Consider the following 22100-nt stretch of genomic DNA (forward strand, 5'->3'; position numbering starts at 1 on the left):
TTTTTGGTTTTCATCAGACTTTTGTTGGCTGTGCGAACGGACAAACTTTCTGGCAACAAAAGTCAGATGGAGCAAAGTCTGATCGTGTGTACAGAAAACCATAGGACTTTTGTACAAAGTACAAACAGGCATGTTCAGAATGTAAAAGATCAGACAACAATACAGAAGTTGACCAAAGGTGGCGGTAAAGAGCAGAAAAACCACATGATTTGGTGAAAGTTGGCTGAAAAAGTCCTGCTGTGTGTATGCAATACAAGTTCAGGGCCGACGCCCTTTGTACAAAAATCCAAGGGAAAGTTTGTACAAAGTCCTATCGTGTGTATGAGGCTTAATACATCCCTACTCTATTCAAAAAAAAAAAAAATGCCTTCATTTACACCTTAAGTTATGTATTTTTTTGATAGTTAGAAACCAAGCCCATCGAGTTCAACCAACAGAAAAAATTAAAACTGCTGTATATATATATATATATATATATATATATATATATATATATATATACTCATAAACGCAGTAGATCCAGAGGAAGGCAAAACCCCTTATGAAGCATAGTCTGATTTGCTGCAACAGGGGAAATAATTTCTCTGCTCATTCTCCAAGGTAGGGGTAGGCAAACTTTGGTCTTCCAACTCTTGTGGAAGACCAAAGTGCCTCTGGGAGTGTTGTTTGTGGCTCTCAGAATATTTAAATGCCTTATAGGACTTGTAGTTCCACAGCAGTTGGAGGACTGGAGATTGTCCATCCTGCCCTGAAGATTCCCTGGGTCAACAGTCTTGTTGTCATGGTGTTGTTAACAAAAAGTTTGTTAACATAAATGTTAATAGTTAGTTATAGTCTGTGTATCTATTAATTTAGTAATTAACCTCCCTGGTGGTTTTCCTAAGTGGGGTTCGGGGTTAAATTTTAGCACCATTAGCAGTAACCCTGAGCCACACTCGGGATTGCATTGCAGGATCCTGGTACGGTATACTTACCTTGTCCCCAGGATCCTGAGATGTCCCCCCACTGTATCCATGGGCTCTGTCCTCTGCCCAATGCCTCTCTGTGCAGGGCTCCATTCCCTGCAAGTGTCGTGATGCATGGGGGTGGACCCCGGCGGCAAATAAAAAAAAGTGAAAAATCATAATACGTACAGTACAGTGTAATCTTACAGATTAAATTACTGTATGGAATTATTTTACATCCCTTTTGTCCCCAGTGCTTTGTCCAATTCCCTGCATGCAGTTATATTATATATACTGTTCTTTCTGCCTGGAAACTGGAGATTGTCCATAGCAACCAAAAAGTGTCCCTTTACGTCAAAAGTGGTTTTAGACCAGCCAGAAAACAGCAATCGTAAATTAGAACACTTGCAGAATTGAGCGATAGTGAATTGTGGTGAAATTAATTGTATTATTATTATATTATTATTTTTTATAATTATTTATATTTATTTATTATATTATAATGTATGATTTTGTGTGTCAAACTTCATCATACCTGGGATATCTATTAGACTCTTGTTTGGACAGATTTAAGTGTGTTATTGCTAAGAATTACAGGCCTACAATAAAAAATGCCAAATTTCTATGCAAAATAATTGTACCACTTTGAGACGCAAAAATCTGACAAAATCATAGCGCCAGGGAGGTTACATCAAGTTTAGAACGAATTCCTGAGGGAGTATATTCCATGTTTCCGCAGTTCTTAAAGTGAAGATTTTTTTTTTCTGTGTGTTAAAAAGAAGAGAGTTTACCCTTGGTGTTTGTAATGATCTTGAAGTAAAAAAACTGCACCAAGTTTGCTATTTGGACATTATGTATTTAAATATTGTATCAACCCTCCCATACCTCCTCTCAAGAGAGAAGACAGTTAATACAACTATTTCCCCAACATTCTTTTAGTAAACTTGTGCCCCAGACTGAACTGCATGAGGTCTTATTGAAGCTTTGTACAGGAACAAGATCATGACTCTTTTGTTGTAGTCAAGGGGTTGCTTTACTAAAGGCAAATAGGCTGTTCACTTTACAAGAGAATTTTCATTTAGCTTAGTGAATGTGGTGAAGCTGCACTGCATGCCATCATGCAAGTTGTTTTTTTTTTTTTTCTTTTCTTACACATGATTGGGTATTCTTTGCAAAGTGAATTTCCTCTACATTCACCAAGCTAAGGGAAAATTCTCTAGCAAAGTGAAAATTTCCTTGCAAAGCTAACAGCCTATTTTTATTTATTTTTTTGCTTTACATTTCTTTATTTACAGAAAAAAAGAAGAGGTTGGGACTTTAAATGAGGTGTTTGCCAAAACAGCCTATTTTACAGAAGCATAGAAAAAGTGAGAGAAGAGAAAAGAGAGTCTCACTCCATGTGTTAAGTTCTTGATATTTTATCTCATGAAAGGCAAAAAAATGCATATATTCTTTCTTCACTGAACATACCACCCTCTCCAGATAAATTTTACTTGCAAGGGATCAGAGTAGATACCTACCATACTGGACATAAGCCACATTTTACTTTTCAAGCTTACTGTCCATGGGAATATATGTATATTGTAAAATGTTTGCATACAGTTGATTTCAAAAATTTCCATTTCTGTTTTGTGTTGCTTGGTGACAATATTCCCTCCCATCCTAAGTCTTGGGGGACAGCCCACAGCATTGGAAATGTATCTCTCTCAAAATTGTGTTTTTATCTTTTCAGTATATTTTCACTGTTTGTATCTGAAATTAAAATGTCATGTTATGGTCACGGTTCCCCAAATGGTGTTTTATATGAACATTTCTAATATGTTCCACATTGTTTAAAAGGTGCAGCAGATCATCAATTCTATTTGGGGCTTTTATAAACTGTACCATAAAATTGTCATGAAATCCGTTTATGAATTTCCTGACTTTGACTATTACACCAATTTCCTAAGTCACTGACACCTTTTCATTTTAAGCTGTCAATTGAAAAAGAGCACAGTAAGCAATAATAACAGCCCAGATTTATCAATATCAATTAAATCATAAATACCTTCATGCATCAAAGCTTCCAATCCACCTATTTTGCTTGTCAAACTTCTGGTATTGGTGAATAAGCCATTGATGCATTTTGCACTTATTTTTACCATATCTTTTTATTATTATGTATTATTAGTTAGCTGTTATTTCAGATTTTAGAATTTTGGGGTTTTCGGATTTTCAAAATTTCAAATTTACGAAGTGGTCTTTCTGCAGAGTTCCCACATGACCACTAATAAGACAGAGCTAAAGCTCTGCAATCAGCAAATTTCCTGCTATGCTCCCTGTTGATTGGAGAGCTCTGGCTCTGACACAGTCAGGGGTATGGTGGATCTCTGCAGAGAATCCAATTCAGACGATTGCTGGCTTTTCTACTCAGGCAACAGCTGCTTTAAAATTAAAATAAAGAGAATAAAGGAAAATGAAAAAAAAATGCATTCAGCTTCTTTTGTCTTGAAGTGCCAGGAATGTATTGAGCTGATTTAAAAGAGCTTACATGGGCTTTAATGTGAACTATATGAAGAATATTTTTTCCATCATTAGGTCATCTCCTTGTTTATTGGTTTGCATTGTTTTTTTTTTGCTTTGTACATCTATTTTTATTAATACAACCATTCTGCACAGGGTCCTTGAAATGGACACAGCTGTTTTGCAGTGCACACAGCTATCTACATTGCATATACAGGCAAATGAAATTGAAGATCAGATATCCAAAAACACTTTAGACACTAATTGTATTCCAATCAAAGGGGTATTTACAAACGAATATACTGTACTAAAGACAGTTGAAGGTGAAAGATATCTTAAAGCTTATTTCACACTGTTAATATCATAGAGTATATCAGCAGAACCTGTTGAACTGTCTACTCTCACGCACCAATAAACTAGGAATTGATAAAAAAGCACTCAGTAGATTTCAGTAGCTTATGCAACTTTTCATTATTTTGCTTAGTGGTCTCATAAGTAATCAATAAATTAATTGTTTTTGCCCAACAGAAAAATAATAAAATAATATACATTCTAAACATATGATAATACATTTAGTAACCTGAACAATATGCTGCATATAAATTTTTGAGGCATTAAAGAATTATCAAACTTATTTATTACTTGATATGTGCAATAGCATTAAAAAAACGAAAAGTGAATCTTGACTATAACATTGATTATCCTGGAATTTAAAAAATATTTTACTGTTACATATATGCATATTTAATACTTTGTGTTTTCATGTTTTTATAATTTCATAGAATATTCAAGTAAATGTTAGCTTTTCTTTTTTTTTTTATTTAACAATATGTTATTTTTATTATGCCATTAAATGGACAAAGCCAACAATCATTTTAAACATTTGGCTAAGTATACAGTATTATTCTGGACATACTCATTGACATAAAGTTTAGACTCTCCATCTGATCATTTCAGACTAATTATCTTGTTCATGAGCAGCCTCAAACAATGATAGTCAATAGATATCTAAGAAAGGAATCAAGACAGTTAGGGTAACCATAGATACCTTGTTTAAAAAATCACATGTAAGAGGTGAATGGTGGTATTCTTCCTACTGTGCCCATGTATTCTGTCAATGGGACTCCTTAACTGTCAGAATACACTGATCAGCCACTGCAGGCTATTGGCTGTAGCATCCTGATCAACAAATGTTTTCCAACAGTCCCATTCGACAAAAGTTAATCATATGGTCAACTTCTGTTGAGAGGGAATGACCACATCTATGGACAGCATTAGAAAAACTTGACAGATTGCTATTGTTTCTCTTGCAAATATCCGTCACTGACTACGGTGTGTGAGCTGTATCCTCTCCCTTATCCTACCCTTCCACAGGAGCTCACATGTGACCCACATGCTTCTAGGGGATTCAAACTGTCAGTGTAACTGTTAATGGGCAGGCTGAATGTACCAAGTTTATTGATTGATCAACTTGGGTACAACCAGCCTGCGGGATTCTCTTACGATTATCACTAGAGGCTTATTCCCTACCCCCCCCCCCCCCCACCACCTTCTGGGAGAAGACAATTGCTGATTCCCCTCTCAGCACTGTTTGTGTTGATGGGGGATTGTGTAAATTTCTTTGCTGCAACCCATGTTGCAAGAAAGAAATTTGCACCGTGTATGACCAGCCTTATTTCCTTCCCTAATTTGAATATTTGGTAATGAAAACAGGTTTGTTGTTCAGATGACTATTTAAAATGCCTTCACTATTGTCTATATTTTCAGTCTTGTAAGCAGACAGATAGCTTATTTGTTTTCTATGCAAACACACTAAACATTCATTAGTTTCACAATACAGGGAAGTTCCTACTTTTCTTTGCTTAATGAATTTACCAGGCATTCATTAGTCATTCAAAAAAGTACTTTAATGTAGTTTTCATTTAATAAAATTGTGTTTCTCCAGGCTGGTAATATAAAATACCATTCAAAAATGACACTTTAAAAGACATTTTAAATACAATAATGGCTTTCAGTGCAAGTATTACCAAGAATATACAGTTATGTACAACACTGCACCCTTTGAAAATAAGATTTCCTCTTTTACCTTAATTTCACAATTTTATTACACTATATATATATATATGTATATATATATATATATATATATATATATACATATAATAGTGCACACTCCTTTCTCGTTATTTGCATATTTCAGAAACTTAAAATTGTGTATAAACTTAAAAGAAATAATTTGTATACCACACTACAAAATACAACAGTCATAATCATATAAAGGCATGGTTAACTGCATGTAAGATATGCCCAAGAAAATATGTTCAATGGTAATCATGGCTTTTTTTTCCAGATAGCAGAAATACATTAAAGTGGATTATCCTCTTTGGTTCCAAAATTTCAAATAAAATAAAACAGCAGTTTGTACAGCAGCTCAAACATGGTTTCCTTAAATATTTCCCCGTCTACCAGACTCTACATGAGTTATTTCCTCGGTTCATTAATGTGTTTTCTGGACAACTGAAAACTTTACGAAATTCTTCAAAATTACTCATTGCACCAATTACTCTGGAGAGAAAAAAAATATACTTTGTCATTGTTGGATTGACTTTTATAATATAGATGCAGATTTTTAATAACAACTGGCAAGTACACAACATTTTTATCAATCTTGCATATTTTGTCACAAAAAAAGTCTTACCTGAGACTGTCCAATGGCTAGTAATTCCTTTAGAACTTAGCAAAAGCATTGCTGATCCTTTGAAACCTTGGCCACATTTAAGAATGAGTTTGGATACTAGCTGATTGTCTAAAAGGGTGGTCTGCTCCATCCTAACTCTGTGCTTCCCAATTGGCAAGTGAGGTTGCGCATAATAGTGATAGGCATATAGGTATATAAGGCAGCTTTAAAAGAGCAGGCCAGTCTTCTACACTATGAGGAAGTTCCCAATCTGGTTGGTTAGCGAGCCAGAGCTTCAAGAGACCCATGCCAACACTACAGGTGTAACTGCACTCCAGATATGAACTTTTTTTTCACTTACTCAGGCCAAAACGTAAAAAAAAACAAAAAACAAAAGACAACAAGAGCAAATGAAATAAAAATAAAACCCAACCTAAATGTTAAAAAAAAATAGGCACCTTTGTGTGCTGTGTTTCTTTGTCTTTGTTTCTATGAAGTTGACTTAGTAAAACTAGAATGTGCAAAATCTGATGCATCTGATGCAGCTGTGCATGGTAGCCAATTAGCTTCTAATTTCAGTTTGTTCAATTAAACTTTGAAAAAAACTTGGTTTCTATGCGGAGCTGCATCAGACTATGCACTCTCCAGTTTTAGTAAATCAAGCCCTATGTCTATTAGTAACAGGTAGTATTTCATAATAAGTGTTTTTAAGGGGCATATTTATAAAGCAAAGAATATGACATTCACAGGTGGTTAATAATTCCCTCTAATACATGTACGATAAGCATATACCTACAGTAAATACTTGTTTAATGTCACATTACCTAAATTAAAAAACACATTTTACCCTAGGTTCACACCGTTAGACGGAAGCACGCACAGCCAAAACGCATAGGTCTGCCATTCATGGCACCCCCACGCATCTAAAAACACAGTGCGTTTACAGGTGTGGGAACCACTGGGAAATCACAAGGTGCAAAAGCACCATGCGATTTCCCTGCTGCTACATTTTATAAGTGGTGCAGGAACCTTGTTCCTGCATGAAATGCAGATACAGTAATAGGCTACTGTGCCTGTGCAAACTCGGCTTGCAGAAGCTCATTAGTGTAAACCAGACCATAAATATAATACAGGGGTTACTGGAGACACAGGATCTGCACAAGGGTGCAGCAAGGCACAAGACTGTGGGCTCATAGGCAGGCTGAAAAACCTTGGGCTATGCAGGGGCTAGGAAACTAGCATGGTGATGCATTGCTAGAATGCCAAGCAATGCACTACCTAGCCCATTAAGGAAGTGTCTTGAATCTGGTTGTTGCACTGGTGGAACCCTTGTATTGGAATCCTGGCTCAGGAATGAAGAGCAGGTGAGTGTGAGCCCTTGTACACATGGTCGGAGATTCCGACGGAATGTGTCCGATCGGGCCGTTTTGTCGGATATTCCGACTGTGTGTGGTCTCCATCGGACTGTTTCTGTTGGAGTATCCGACGGACCAAGTTTTCCAACTTGTTGGTAAAATTTTCCGACAAAATGCTCCGATCGGATCTTGACTGATCATGTGTAGAGAATTCCGATCGGACAAAGTGCCACGCATGCTCAGATCAAATTCCTACAACAAAGCTATTGGCTACTAGCGTGAACGTAGTCCCGTCGTAATGAAATAACTCCATCATGTCGGATTTTCCGACAACTTTGTCCGACCGTGTGTATGCAACAGTTTCGGACAAAATCCGACGGATTTAGTTGTCGGAATGTCTGACCGTGTGTACAAGGGCTTACAGTCTATTCCACCACTGGCTACTCTTGATTTGCTTTTAGGAGGCCAAGTATGAGGTGCCATTTTCACAAAACCTACAGAATAATCAGTTATTACATTTTAAGAGTTTGTATCCACCAAGTTTTTTTTTTCAAATTGATAACCAGGTTGAAGGTTACAATGTAATGTACATTGATCACCCGAAGGGGATTGTTTTTTTCAAAACATAAGCAAAGGTTACTCTTTAAACTTCAATGGAATATCAGCCAATGTTTTTTTCATCCAGTTTTTCAGAATTCAAGGAGGGATATGCCTTGTCTATCTAATCCTTGGGCAGCGCATCAGCCACAAGGGCGAAGACCAACTCAAAAGAGGAGACTGAGGGAGCTTGTTTGTGACCCTGCAATTTAAAGGTCAGTTTAAAAAGCAGGTGCCCCCATAAGATTTAGAGTCTCACAACCTTCACTATAGCATCAGACAGCCAGCGCACATGGTCATAAAAAAGTGCAAGCCAATAACTTACCACAGTAGTTGTGTTTTTAGTTTGGGCAGCCTCATCCTGGCTTCACTGTCCATAATGAACCTACCCTCCAAGGGACTTTCCAGAATAGGGTTCTCCCACTGGCAGGCCACAGCTCAGGACCTGTAAAGCAGCTACCAGCTAACTTAACATGATGTACTACATGCAAAGGTGAGCACTCATGCAGGATCCGCCACCCCAAATGACATTACAGGTCAGCCCCGCATCTTCTCCAGGTGGAGAGATGGCGTCCATCACCTGAGGACACTGGAAAAAAACTGAGATTGATGGTAGGAGGAGTTATATAGGGGCTGTCCCTGCAGATTTATTTTTTGCCTGTGTCCTATCACATGAAGATAGCTGCAAATAACCATGGTTATGACTAAAGCTGGCCCTGCATGGATCAAAATTTGGCTGGTTTAGCAGGGACTGGATGAATTCCAATCCTTGTATGGATAGGGAGGTCGTACAGAATTTGATCTGCAAATTGTCTTCTATGCAACGGCCCTGTTGGATCTTCTCCACTCAACACAAATGTGTTGCTGGAGGAATTAGGTCAGTTTTCTTCTGATCCATCTATAGGCTGCCTACGGTCCTCTGTCCTGTTCAATACAATTAAGAACATTTAACTACCAGTAGTCAGAAGTTTTGTGGAGTACTCACCCTTAGTTTCCCAACTTAAATATATAGCCAAAGGATTATGTAGCACCACCAAGAAAGGATAGTTACAGGGAGCTTATACAGAAACTAACAGGTCCAGTGAAACCATAGGCTTGATACTATACACCATGGATTTTTAAATGTAGATTTTGACCTAAATGTATTCTTATAAAAGTTGTGGATTAAACATATTTTTACACTTTTCTTTTTTAGATATTTTCGAAGAAAACACTCCATCTTGATAAAATGTTATAATGATGGTGTAATTGTTTTGTAGTCATTAGACATGGGCGCCGTCAAAAAATTTGTTTTGTTCTGTTCCGTTTCGATTCGTGATAAAATTAATTCGTAATTCGTATTTCGTGTCCGAAATTCCGTTCTGTTTCATACGAAATATGAATTTTCGTACGAACGTTCTTTACCATGAATTTAAAGGCAAAAACATTGCTCATTATGCTTATTATGACTTGCAGAAGACTTCTGTGATAGAAGTCAATGTAAGTTGCCTGAAGACATCGGTGAAGCACATTCATCCTCTCTGGGCAGGCTGCCAAGAAAAGAACAAAATGATACAATGTTTCTCCTTCAATGGGCTGAACTCTGTAGAAGTTCTCAGTTTAACCATTTAAAGACTAAATCTTTTTTGACACTTGTTGCTTACAAGTAAAAATCCAGTATTTTCTGCTAGAAAATCACTCAGAAGCCCCAAAAAATTATATATATATTTTTTAGCAGAGACCCTAGGGAATAAAATAGCAGTTGTTGCAATATTTTATGTGACGCGGTATTTGCGCAGAGGTCTTTCAAACGCAAGTTAGCCCCTTTTTTTTCGGTCGACCTCTAGAAAGCACTGACATTAGCAGCGTGACATACAGCAATGACACCTGCACCGTGATAGAGTGATCTGACACCAGCACCGTGACATAACACATGTATGAGGTGAATCTGGGATCGACAACTACAAGCATTCTTTTTTTATATGTGAAATTCTGAAAATTCAGGAATCTTGAGATAATGGAGGCGAGGGAAGGTGAGGGTAGGCAAAGAAGAGGGTGCAGGAGATGATCACCAGCACCAACACTGTGATATAGAGCACTGACACCTGCACCGTGATAGAGTGATCTGACACCAGCACCGTGACATAACACATGTATGAGGTATGTATTCAGGAATCTTGAGATAATGGAGGCAAGGGAAGGTGAGGGTAGGCAAAGAAGAGGGTGCAGGAGATGATCACCAGCACCAGCACCGTGATATAGAGCACTGACACCTGCACCATGATAGAGTGATCTGACACCAGCACCGTGACATAACACATGTATGAGGTGAATCTGGGATCGACAACTACAAGCATTCTTTTTTTATATGTGAAATTCTGAAAATGCAGGAATCTTGAGATAATGGAGGCGAGGGAAGGTCAGGGTAGGCAAAGAAAAGAGTGCAGGAGTTGATCACCAGCACCAGCACCGTGATATAGAGCACTGACACCTGCACCGTGATAGAGTGATCTGACACCAGCACCGTGACATAACACATGTATGAGGTGAATCTGGGATCAACAACTACAAGCATTCTTTTTTTATATGTGAAATTCTGAAAATTCAGGAATCTTGAGATAATGGAGGCGAGGGAAGGTTAGGATAGGCAAAGAAGAGGGTGCAGGAGATGATTCTTTGCCTACCCTGACCTTCCCTCGCCTCCATTATCTCAAGATTCCTGCATTTTCAGAATTTCATATATAAAAAAAGAATGCTTGTAGTTGTCGATCCCAGATTCACCTCATACATGTGTTATGTCACGGTGCTGGTGTCAGATCACTCTATCACGGTGCAGGTGTCAGTGCTCTATATCACGGTGCTGGTGATCATCTCCTGCACCCTTTTCTTTGCCTACCCTGACCTTCCCTCGCCTCCATTATCTCAAGATTCCTGCATTTTCAGAATTTCACATATAAAAAAAGAATGCTTGTAGTTGTCGATCCCAGATTCACCTCATACATGTGTTATGTCACAGTGCTGGTGTCAGATCACTCTATCACGGTGCAGGTGTCAGTGCTCTATATCACGGTGCTGGTGCTGGTGATCATCTCCTGCACCCTCTTCTTTGCCTACCCTCACCTTCCCTCGCCTCCATTATCTCAAGATTCCTGAATACATACCTCATACATGTGTTATGTCACGGTACTGGTGTCAGATCACTCTATCACGGTGCAGGTGTCAGTGCTCTATATCACAGTGTTGGTGCTGGTGATCATCTCCTGCACCCTCTTCTTTGCCTACCCACACCTTCCCTCGCCTCCATTATCTCAAGATTCCTGAATTTTCGGAATTTCACATATAAAAAAAGAATGCTTGTAGTTGTCGATCCCAGATTCACCTCATACATGTGTTATGTCATTGGCCATGTGGTGGGACTATGTGTGCACAGCTAGTAATTATTTTGTGGCTGCAAATATGACCTGTAGGTTTGTAAAGTTCACCATCCCTGTGCTGTGCTGACTTCCTCCTGGGGCTGCTTATTATGAGGGGCTCCCACCATCCCTGTGCTATGCTGACTTCCTCCTGGGGCTGCTTACGGTGCAGGTGTCAGTGCTGTATATCACGGTACTGGTGTCAGTGCTGTATATCACGGTGCTGGTGTCAGTGCTTTATGTCACGCTGCTGATGTCAGTGCTCTCTATCACGGTGCTGGTGTCAGATCACTCTATCACGGTGCAGGTGTCATTGCTGTATGTCACGCTGCTGGTGTCAGTGCTGTATATCACGGTGCTGGTGTCATTGCTGTATGTCACGCTGCTGATGTCAGTGCTCTCTATCACGGTGCTGGTGTCAGATCACTCTATCACGGTGCAGGTGTCAGTGCTGTATATCACGGTGCTGGTGTCAGCGCTGTATATCACCGTGCAGGTGTCATTGCTGTATGTCACGCTGCTGATGTCAGCGCTCTCTATCACAGTGCTGGTGTCAGATCACTCTATCACGGTGCAGGTGTTATTGCTGTATGTCACGCTGCTAATGTCAGTGCTCCCTAGAGGTCGACCGAAAAAAAAGGGCTAACTTGCATTTGAAAGACCTCTACGCAAATACCGCGTCACATAAAATATTGCAACAACCGCTATTTTATTCCGTAGGGTCTCTGCTAAACAAATACATATAATTTTTGGGGCTTCTGAGTGATTTTTGAGCAGAAAATACTGGATTTTTACTTGTAAGCAAGTGTCAAAAAAGATTTAGTCTTTAAATGGTTAAACTGAGAACTTCTACACACGGAGTTCAGCCCATTGAAGAAGAAACATTGTATCATTTTGTTCTTTTCTTGGCAGCCTGCCCAGAGAGGATGAAAGTCCTTCACTGATGTCTTCAGACAACTTACATTAACTTCTATTACAGAAGTCTTCTGCAAGTCATAATAAACATAATGACTGAAAAACGCGGTAAAAAACGCTGCGAATCGCGGTAAAAAACGCAGCAAAAAACGCTTGAAGTTGTCGTCGATTCGACGACAACTGATCCGAAATCCGGAATTCGTAAACAAAAGTTCGTATTCCGTACAGAATTCAGACGCACGGCAATTCGTATTTCGGATCCTCCCGAACGTACGAATTTTGAGAAATTCGTACAAATTTGAGATTCGTACGAAACGAATCACACATGTCTAGTAGTCATTAACGTTTCTCTTTATTGGAAACTATACATGATCACTTGCTAATATGGTTAACCCTTCTACTCATGTCATTTCCGGTTCTTGGAAATTTAGGTGGATACTTTCTAACAAATTGTTATATATGTATCAGACCTGAAGTACTGCAGAAATCCTGAAACTGTTCTTTTATAATGACTTCATAAATTAATATATTCAGTGGAACTTTTCTGAAGAATCTTCAATAGAATATTGTGGAGTGCTGTAACCTGAAATTGTGGTAATTGTTATCTATATTGACACTGCTTGGGAAAGTCCTAGTAGCAAGCACCCACAGAACTATTTGCTGTCCACCATTAGATACATATTTGATAAACCCAACCAAAAATGTTAATAACTCACCGAAATTGTGGTGGACTATGTACACCATTTATTATCTGATCTCTTGCTGCTTCATGGCGAAATGTATTACACCTCACCTAAAAATTTTAAAGAAAAAAAATATATGATTTTTTTTATTATAGGAGTTTTGTATTTGAACAAATCAATGTTTTTATCAGTAAATAAAACAAATTTTTACTTTGATATAGATTATGTTAAGCAGTTACAGTAGTATAATAATTAGTATGATAAGCAAACTGATTCCCCTGAAAGATTTGCAGATAAAAGGAATAGCTAGTCAATGAAGAAACACGTTTTTGAGGCCTATATGATGTTGACTGACATTAAATTCTCAGTTTTATTCTCAAAATTAACCCCCCCCCCCCCCCCGTTCGGTTCGCACCAGAACATGTGAACTGGCAATACATTTGTTTGAACATGGGAACACCGTTAAAGTCTATGGGACACGAACATGACAAATCAAAAGTGTTAATTTTAAAGGCTTATATGCATAGTATTGTCTTAAAAGGTGTTTGGGGACCTGGGTCAATGCAATTTTTTTTTGTTTAATTGCCGTTTTTTCGGGAACAGTGATTTTAATAATGCTTAAAGTGAAACAATAAAAGTGTAATATTCCTTTAAATTTCATACCTGGGGGGTGTCTATAGTATGCCTGTGGCGCATGTTTCCCATGTTTAGAACAGTCTGACAGCAAAATGACATTTCTAAAGAAAAAATAATAATTTAAAACTACTCTCAGCTATAATGAATTGTTGGTCCTGGCAATACACATAAAAGTTCATTGATAAAAACGGCATGGGATTCCCCCACAGGGTAACCCAGAGCCAAACATTTTTAAAAAATGGCATTGGGTCCCCCCAAAAATCCATACCAGACCCTTGTCCGAGCATGCAACCTGGCAGGCCACAGGAAAAGGGGGGATGAGAGAGCGCCCCCTTCCTGAATTGCACCAGGCCACATGCCCTCAACATTGGTGAAGGAGAAAAGGGCCTCATCCCCACAACCCTTGCCCAGTGGTTGTGGGGGTCTGCGGGCGGAGGGCTTATCAGAATCTGGAAGCCCCCTTTAAAAAGGGGACCCCAAGATCCCGCCCCCTGTGGGAATTGGTAATGGGGCACAAATGTAAATAGAAAGTGTCAAAAATGTTAAAAAAAGACAATAGACGTTTTTTGACAATTCCTTCTTCCGGAAGACAAAGCGGAGCAGAAGAAGCTGGAGGAAGATGCCAGACGAGAAGACTGGAGGAAAAAGCGGAGGAAGATAGAGGAAGAAGCGGGGAAGAACAAGATGGAGAAAGAAGAACACCGAAGGAAGACCAGTAGAAGATTCAAGAAGAAGCGAGGAAAGAAGAAGACATTAATAAAGGAATTGTCAAAAACTGTCTATTGTCTTTTTTAACATTTTTCACACTTTTTTGAGAAATGGCCATTACCGATTCATACAGGGGGGCAGGATGTGGGGGTCCCCTTGTTAAAGGGGGCTTCCAGATTTGGATAAAAACCCCACCCGCAGACCCCCACAACCACCGGGCAAGGGTTGTGGGGATGAGACCTTTCTCCCCATCAACATGGGGACAAGGTGTTTTGGGGGGTACCCCAAAGCACCTTCCCAATGTTGAGGGCATGTGGCATGGTACAGTTCAGGAGGGGGGCGCTCTCTCCTCCTCCCCTCTTTTCCTGTATCTGCCACGTTGCATGCTTGGATAAGGGTCTGGTAGGGATTTTTGGTGGGACCCCACGCCATTTTTTTTTAAATTTTGGCATGCGGTTACCCTTAAAATCTATACCAGACCTGAAGGATTTGCTATGAATTTTGAGGGGGACCCCCGCGCCATTTTGCTTTAATTTTGGCGTGGGGTTCCGCTTAATATTCATACCAGACCTGAAGGGCCTGCTATGGAATTTGGGGGGACCCCCACGCATTTTTTTTTTTACATTTTGGTACAGGGTTCCCCTGTGGAGGAATCCCATGCAGTTTTTATCAATGAACTTTTATGTGTATTGCCAGGACCGACAATTCATTATAGCCACGAGTAATTATAAATTACTTTTTTTCCTTTAGAAATTCAATTTTGCTGTCAGACTGTTCTAAACACGGGAAACATGCACCTCTTTACAGGCATACTATAGACACCCCCCCCCCCCCCAGGTAAGAAATTTAAAGGAATGTTACACTTTTATTGTTTCACTTTAAGCATTATTATAATCACTGCTCCCAAAAAAGTCTGTTTTTAAAACTTTTTTTGCATTGATACATGTCCCCTGGGGCAGAACCCAGGTCCCCAAACATTTTTTAAGACAATACCATGCATTTAAGCCTTTAAAATTAGCACTTTTAATTTTTCATGTTCGTGTCCCATAGACTTTAACGGTGTTCCCATATTCAAACAAATTTATTGCCTGTTCACATGTTCTGGTGCGAACCAAACGGGGGGGGGGGGGGGGGGTGTTACTTTTAATAAGAAAACTGACAATTTAATGTCAGTCAACATCATATAGGCCTCAAAAACATGTGTTTCTTCATTGACTAGCTATCTGCAAATCTTTCAGGGGAATCAGTTTGTTTCACTTTAAGCATTATTAAAATCACTGCTCCCGAAAAAACTTCTGTTTTTAAAACTTTTTTTTGCATTGATACATGCAGGACCCAGGTCCCCAAACACTTTTTATGACAATAACTTGCATATTAACCTCTAAAATTAGCACTTTTGATTTCTCCCATAGACTTTTAAAGGGTGTTCCGTGGATTTTGAATTTGCCGCGAACACCCCAAATTGTTCGTTATTCGGCGAATGGGTGAACAGCCAATGTTTGAGTTGAACTCATGTTCAACCCGAACATAAAGCCCATCCCTAGTAAGAACAGATTCCTGTGGAATAAATAAAATGTACAATGCAAAGAGTGCCATGGCCCTACATTTACTGATGGGCATGGTAAAAGGTGGTTGCACCTACAGGACATGGTTTATTTTGACACAGTTTTTCATATCTTCCAACATCAGCTCTAGACATTTGGTGATGATATCTCAGGACTGCAAAAGGACATAAGTGCTGGAAGATTTCCCTCTCAACTGTGATCACAGGTTTGGATGGGGATAACTGCAGGCTTGCTGTAAATAATGTCTGAATGATGAAGAAGGGGCACCAGCACAACATATCTCATTTTATTAGAACTCACCCAAAGGGAAAACGCACCTCTGTACATGAAGCTCGTGAACCCGGAAGTAAGTCTGGGTGAAGATGGAAGCCCCTTCAGTGGTGACAGCGTGCCCCTGAAGGGCTTTGTTTTAAGGTAAGTTTCACATAACATACTAGTATATGATGCATACTAGCACATTATTACATTGCCTTACAGGGGAAACGTTTTTTTTTTTTTACATTTCTCAGTTTACTACCTCTTTAACTATAAAACATTTTTATTTTATAATATATTTCACTTATTTTACCTTTTTAAAAGAGTTTTGGTAAAAAAACAAAGCCTATTTTCCTGTTACCCCTCTTGTAGTTTCAAATAGGTACTTCCCCTCTTGCACACCATTTTGTCACGCTGAAATCTGGTACTTTAGAGTGACAAAAAAAATAAAGGATTGTCTAAAGCAGGGATCTGCAATTAGCGGACCTCCAGCTGTTGCAAAACTACAAGTCCCATAATGCATCTACCTTTGGGTGTCATGCTTGTGGCTGTCAGAGTCTTGCTATGCCTCATGGGATTTGTAGTTCTGCAACAGCTGGAGGTCCGCTAATTGCATATCCCTGGTCTAAAGCATGAGTTCCTATCCTTCTTACAGTTATTGTACATGCCTCCCAGACAATATCAGTTGAAAGAAAATCTGAGGGATTTTTTTTCCAGCCTTGCACAGCGCTAATCTCTTCTCTCCTCTCTTCACACAGGGAAGGGGGGGGGTGGGCACAGGGACACTGAAAACATCACCCCCCCCCCCCCCCTTAAAACTTAAAGCAACCAATGAATTAAGGTAAAAAATGTTTTTAGGTTTAGTAACACTTTAAGCATTTAAAGTTAGCACTAAGAGGCAGCCATATTGTGCAAAGGAGAAAGATTACTGCTTAAACCCCAGTTGATCATTTGGCACAAAGTCTTACATGAGCATAGCTTAAGAAAAAGAGTTGGTTATTATTAAGATCTAGGCCAGGAAGGAGCAGTTCTTCTTTTCCAGCTCTTTTATCCTGAATCCATTTTCTGTATGCCTGAAAAAATGAAAATAAATTGCAATGAACAACTCAAGTGTATAATACTTTGTACAAGAACATTACATTTTAGAGAAAATGCAACTTATTTTCACTGTCACCTGGATTTTTTTTCAGTTTGATTAACACATTAAAGTCTAAACAAATAAAAAAAAGATAACAATTAGTATGGCTTTCCAGTGAAAGCAGCTGGACAGTGTAATTTGTCCCAAGACTCAAAATGTCCTGTTCATTTTTGTATATTTCAGTTTTATAAACAATAGGAAAATGTGTCCATTATTTAAAGTATATGTAAACCCTTACAAATATCTATTGTTTTCTTTTGGTCTTTTAAATGTAAAATTGAAAGTGTTTTTTTATATCTGTTTGAGAAGTTTAAAAAAATCCATGTTTTCTGCCTTTGCTGATAATCAATAACATTTTTCTATGCAATGGACAACTGGAAGTGTGATACTAGTAGAATTGTCAGATGAAAATAAAGAGAAAAGGCTTAACCTCTTGGAGCCAGCGCCTCACGGCCCTTTAAGTGGCTTAGGATGCCAGGAGGTGGGGTGGGGTTTATGATCATGTCACTGGCATGATTGGTTGTCACGGTGGTCACATGATCGGAAAGCTCCCAATGCCAAGTTGTGATTGAGAGCTTTTTGATAGTCGGCGGTAGCCGTGTCGAGAACCCTCTCGGCACAACTGTATTCACACCAATTCACACAAATATGTGCCCGCTCTGCGCCAAGGCCCACTCGCAGAGAGGCTGCATATTTGCATGCGCCCTGCTTCATTGTACATAAGCCTAATGACAGTGCATGAGATCTGTTATTAGTGGCAGGAGCATGGCACAGGTAGATGGGCAGAATTATCAATGGGTTTCTTCTTTTGATGAACAGCATGATTTATGCTGGATTTTCGGCACTGGATTCTTTACCTTTTTTTTTTTTTAATAAGTGACTTGTCAAAAACTTGTTTCCATTTATTTATAAATGAATTTTTTGTAAATACGTATGGGTTACTATATTTCCTTTATATGGGGACAAGGTACCTTGCAGGGGGTAGGCTTAATCCCATATAGTTCAGGAAGGCACACATTTGTATTTACAAAAATGTGTGCTATTCCTTTAGGGAAAAAAAATTGTGGATGGAAGAAAAGGGGAGGGGAGGCAAGGGTGTGCCCTTCTGAACAATCTCAGGGGACCTCCCCCTCAACATTGGTAGGGCACATTGCAAGGGCTGCAAAGCCTCACCTCCTTGCATGGAATCCTGTCCACATGTTGATTTGGATCTATTGGGGAGAAATTGCATGAAACTGGAACCCCCATTTAGAAAAAGAGGACCATTGTTCATTTAATGTCCCCTACATAAATGAGTACTGGGTGCATAGTACCCCTTGTTGCTAAAGTAAATAAAAACAACCAAATGGCAAAGAAATCCTTTACTGAAAATAAAATATCTGTGTATATAATGCAAACCAGCCCTAAAAATTTCCACTCACCTGCTCACATTTGGTGAGTGGAAATTAGCTGGGGGTGAGTGTGGAGCAGGGGCAGATTGGGAAGACAGTTTCCTAGCTGATCGCTTCTGCCAGAAGTGGTGTGGCCTTTTTTTTGTAAAAAAATATATATATTGTGGAGTAGTACATCATACTGTTCCATAATGTCATGTGCAAGTTTAAACCATTCCCAAAGTATGTTATTTAAAGGATTTTGTCTTTATCAATGTCATGTTTTGGGTGAGACCCTCTCTCTGCTAAATTATATTTCTTTAAAAAATTTTTTAGCATTGGGAGATGTCTTCCATGGCAGTGTCTATCTACTCTACTTTTTTTCTTTTAACATATTTTATTAACATGCAATAGTGCAAGTACACAGTACATTAATACATATTGGTGTGCAATATTTTAAACGGACTGGTGGTAAAACAGCAAATGCGGTACATCAGTAACGAGTGTCAAAACTCGAACAGTAAAACAAAGTGACAACATAAAGGTTTGGCTTAACCTCCCTGGCGGTACGATTATTTCGGATTTTAGGTGCTAAAAGTGGTACCATTATTTTGCATGAAAATTTGGCGTTTTATATTGTAGTCCTGCAATTCTTAGGAATAACTCTCTTAAATCTGTCCAAACCAGAGTCTAGCAGACATCCCGGGTATGATAAAGTTTGAAAAATGAAATCATAAATTATAATATAATAAATAATTATAAATAATTGTACCAAATAATAATATAACAATAATAAAAATTATTCAATAATGTAATCAAATCAAAAACACTGAAATTTGCTCAGTTGCAGAATTGTCACTGTCATTACTTTTCAGTATTTGATGACGGATCTCCCCACAAATCGCTATCGCTCAATTCTGCGAGTGATTCTAATTTATTATCGCTGTTTTCTAGCTGGTCTAAAATCATTTTTGATGTAAAATTACAGTTTTGGTTGCTATGGGCAATCTCCAGTTTCCAGGCATAAAGAACAGTTTTTATTATATAAAACTGCATGCAGGACACTGGGCAGACCACTAGGGACAACGGGGATGTGAAATATTTACATACAGCAATGTAATCTGTAAGATTACATTATACTGTATGTATACTGTGTGTTTCACTTTTTGAATTTGGCGCCGATCTCCGTGCCCGTGCGTCGCAACGCTCGCAGGGCACGGAGATCGGCGATGTAATGCATCGAGCGAGACACGGCTCGCTCGTACAGCGGGGAGACAACGCTGGATCCGAGGGAGAAGGTAAGTAATCCTCCTCCTGGATCCAGCGATGCAGTCCCGAGTCTGACTCGGGGATACCGCTCTTGGTATAAAAAATCCACCCCGAGTCAGACTCGGGAATACCGTCAGGCGGGTTAAAGCAAGTGCACATCATATGCCTTGTAGAGAAGGTCTTAGGCATTGGGTTGCTAGGAGATGAGTATCGATGCCTTCCCCAATGGGAGGTTTAGTCCCGAGTAGGGACATTGGTACTGCGTGGGAAGTGGTTTTAAGCGAGGGTGAAACTCCACAACAGATCGTAAATGCCACCTCCGTGGCTAAAGGGGGCATGTTACTGTGCGATTCAGTGTAGTGCAATTTTGCAAGCCAATTTAAATGGGTTGTAAATCACACCCGACCACACAAAAATGTGTGCCTGCATTACTTTTCAAAAACACCACACCAAATCCCATGGTAATGCAGTACCATGCCGTCTGGTGCAGGCAAGTGTACTGAGATTGTGACCTGCATTTTGAGTGCCGTTAGGAATGTATTGGCATCTCCACAACAGATCGTAAAGGCAGAGCATTTTTAATGGGTGTGGGAAATGCGCATGGGACATGCCATTCTTCCACAGGACATTGCGCCTAGTGATCTTTGACTTTTCCTATGTTGTCCAGATAGATTTCCACTCTAGGTTGCCTACCCCTGATATAAACAGTTTTTTTCTAATACGGCGCATGAGTATATATTCTTTGGTAAATAAAACAGTTCATAAACATGTATATATTAGCTGTTCATTCAGCCTGCCTGAAAATCAGCTTTAAAGCTGAACATTCATCCTCTGTTTTATCACTTAGGAAAACATTAAATTGTAGATCTCCCCTATGATTTGTTTATAATTAAAATCATATCTCTGCCCCTTCAATCCATGCATTCAGAAGAAAACTAGCTGATCTTATGAATGTCACAAAGAACATCTTTACATATGGCTGCTCATGCCCATTAGTCTGGAGTAATGGGATTCATGAAATTATATATGTATGCAATCAAAGCTTTCCATTTTATTTTTTAAAGTACTGTAGATCATTCCCTAAACAGAAGGCATCTGTATGCCTCCCTTTCATCATAAATCCAAAAAATGATAGGTTTATTTTTGTCTGTGAATGCCCCCAACACTGTTTACATGCGAGTACTCTTTTAAGGGTCCCCAGCAATTAGCTGCAGGAAGTAGCCCTATTGAAAGCAATGGTAGGCTGCCATCTCATACAGCTAAAGAAAAACAGTGGTGGTTTTACCGCCCACCTAAAGTTTACAATATAGGTTTAGGGGGCTGTTCTGATGCTTTGCATAGTGGCCATGCCAAATTTAACACAAATCATGGGGCCCATTTAAAGGATATGTAAAGGTTTGTTTTAAAAAAAAAAAAATGTCATACTTACCTCCTCTGTGCAGTTGGTTTTGCACAGACTGGCCCCGATCCTCCTCTTCTGGGGTCCCTCAGCAACGCTGCTGGCCTCATTGGAGAACCGCTCTCCCTCGGGGCACTCTTGCATGTGCGCTCCCGTGTCCTGCTGCTACGTCCATTGACACCGACAGAAGAACTCGGCCCCGCCACCGGCTCCCATGTCATTGGATTTGATTGACAACAGCAGGAGCCAATGGCTGCGCTGCTATCAATCTATCCAATCAGTACCCGAGACACTGGCTGGAGCTGGTGTGCTCATCTCTGTCGCTGGAAAGACCAGGTTCAGGTAAGTAAAAGGGGGGATCTGGGGGGCTGCTGCATCACAGGAGGTTTTTCACCTTAATGCATAAAATGCATTAAGGTGAAAAACATTGAGACTTTACAAACCATTTTAAGACAAGCGGCTGCACCGTAACTGCAATCCAAATGCTTGACTCACGGCTGTGGCACATTAGACCCATTGTAAATTGCAGTTTGGCAAAAAAAAAAATAGGCATTCAAGAAATGGCAGGATTGCCCCTGAACCCCTGACAGTGGCTGCTTAGATGGACTCTAAAAAGCAATCAGCTGTGAATCTAAGAATACTCGCTAAATTGCATGTTTCTGTTATTTTTTTGGAGCACTAATGCCAAAACCATA

General features: G+C 39.4%; 1 protein-coding gene across 1 annotated transcript in view; it reads right to left on the reverse strand.

Moving 5' to 3' along the window:
- Positions 1-5331: 5331 nt before the first annotated feature.
- The window catches only part of PHEX (phosphate regulating endopeptidase X-linked), a 331765-nt gene continuing 314996 nt past the window's right edge, over positions 5332-22100 (reverse strand). Inside the window, exons 20-22 of the mRNA XM_077480708.1 lie at positions 17198-17302; positions 13099-13175; positions 5332-6011 (exon numbers count right to left, since the gene is read on the reverse strand). Coding sequence (XP_077336834.1) covers positions 5909-6011; positions 13099-13175; positions 17198-17302 — 285 coding nt within the window. The 3' untranslated portion in view covers positions 5332-5908. The remainder of the gene's footprint in view (positions 6012-13098; positions 13176-17197; positions 17303-22100) is intronic.

Source organism: Lithobates pipiens, unplaced genomic scaffold (genome assembly GCF_037356315.1).
Source record: "Lithobates pipiens isolate NorthernLeopardFrog02 unplaced genomic scaffold, aLitPip1_a1.2 Scaffold_16, whole genome shotgun sequence".
Classification (NCBI taxonomy): Eukaryota; Metazoa; Chordata; class Amphibia; order Anura; family Ranidae; genus Lithobates; species Lithobates pipiens.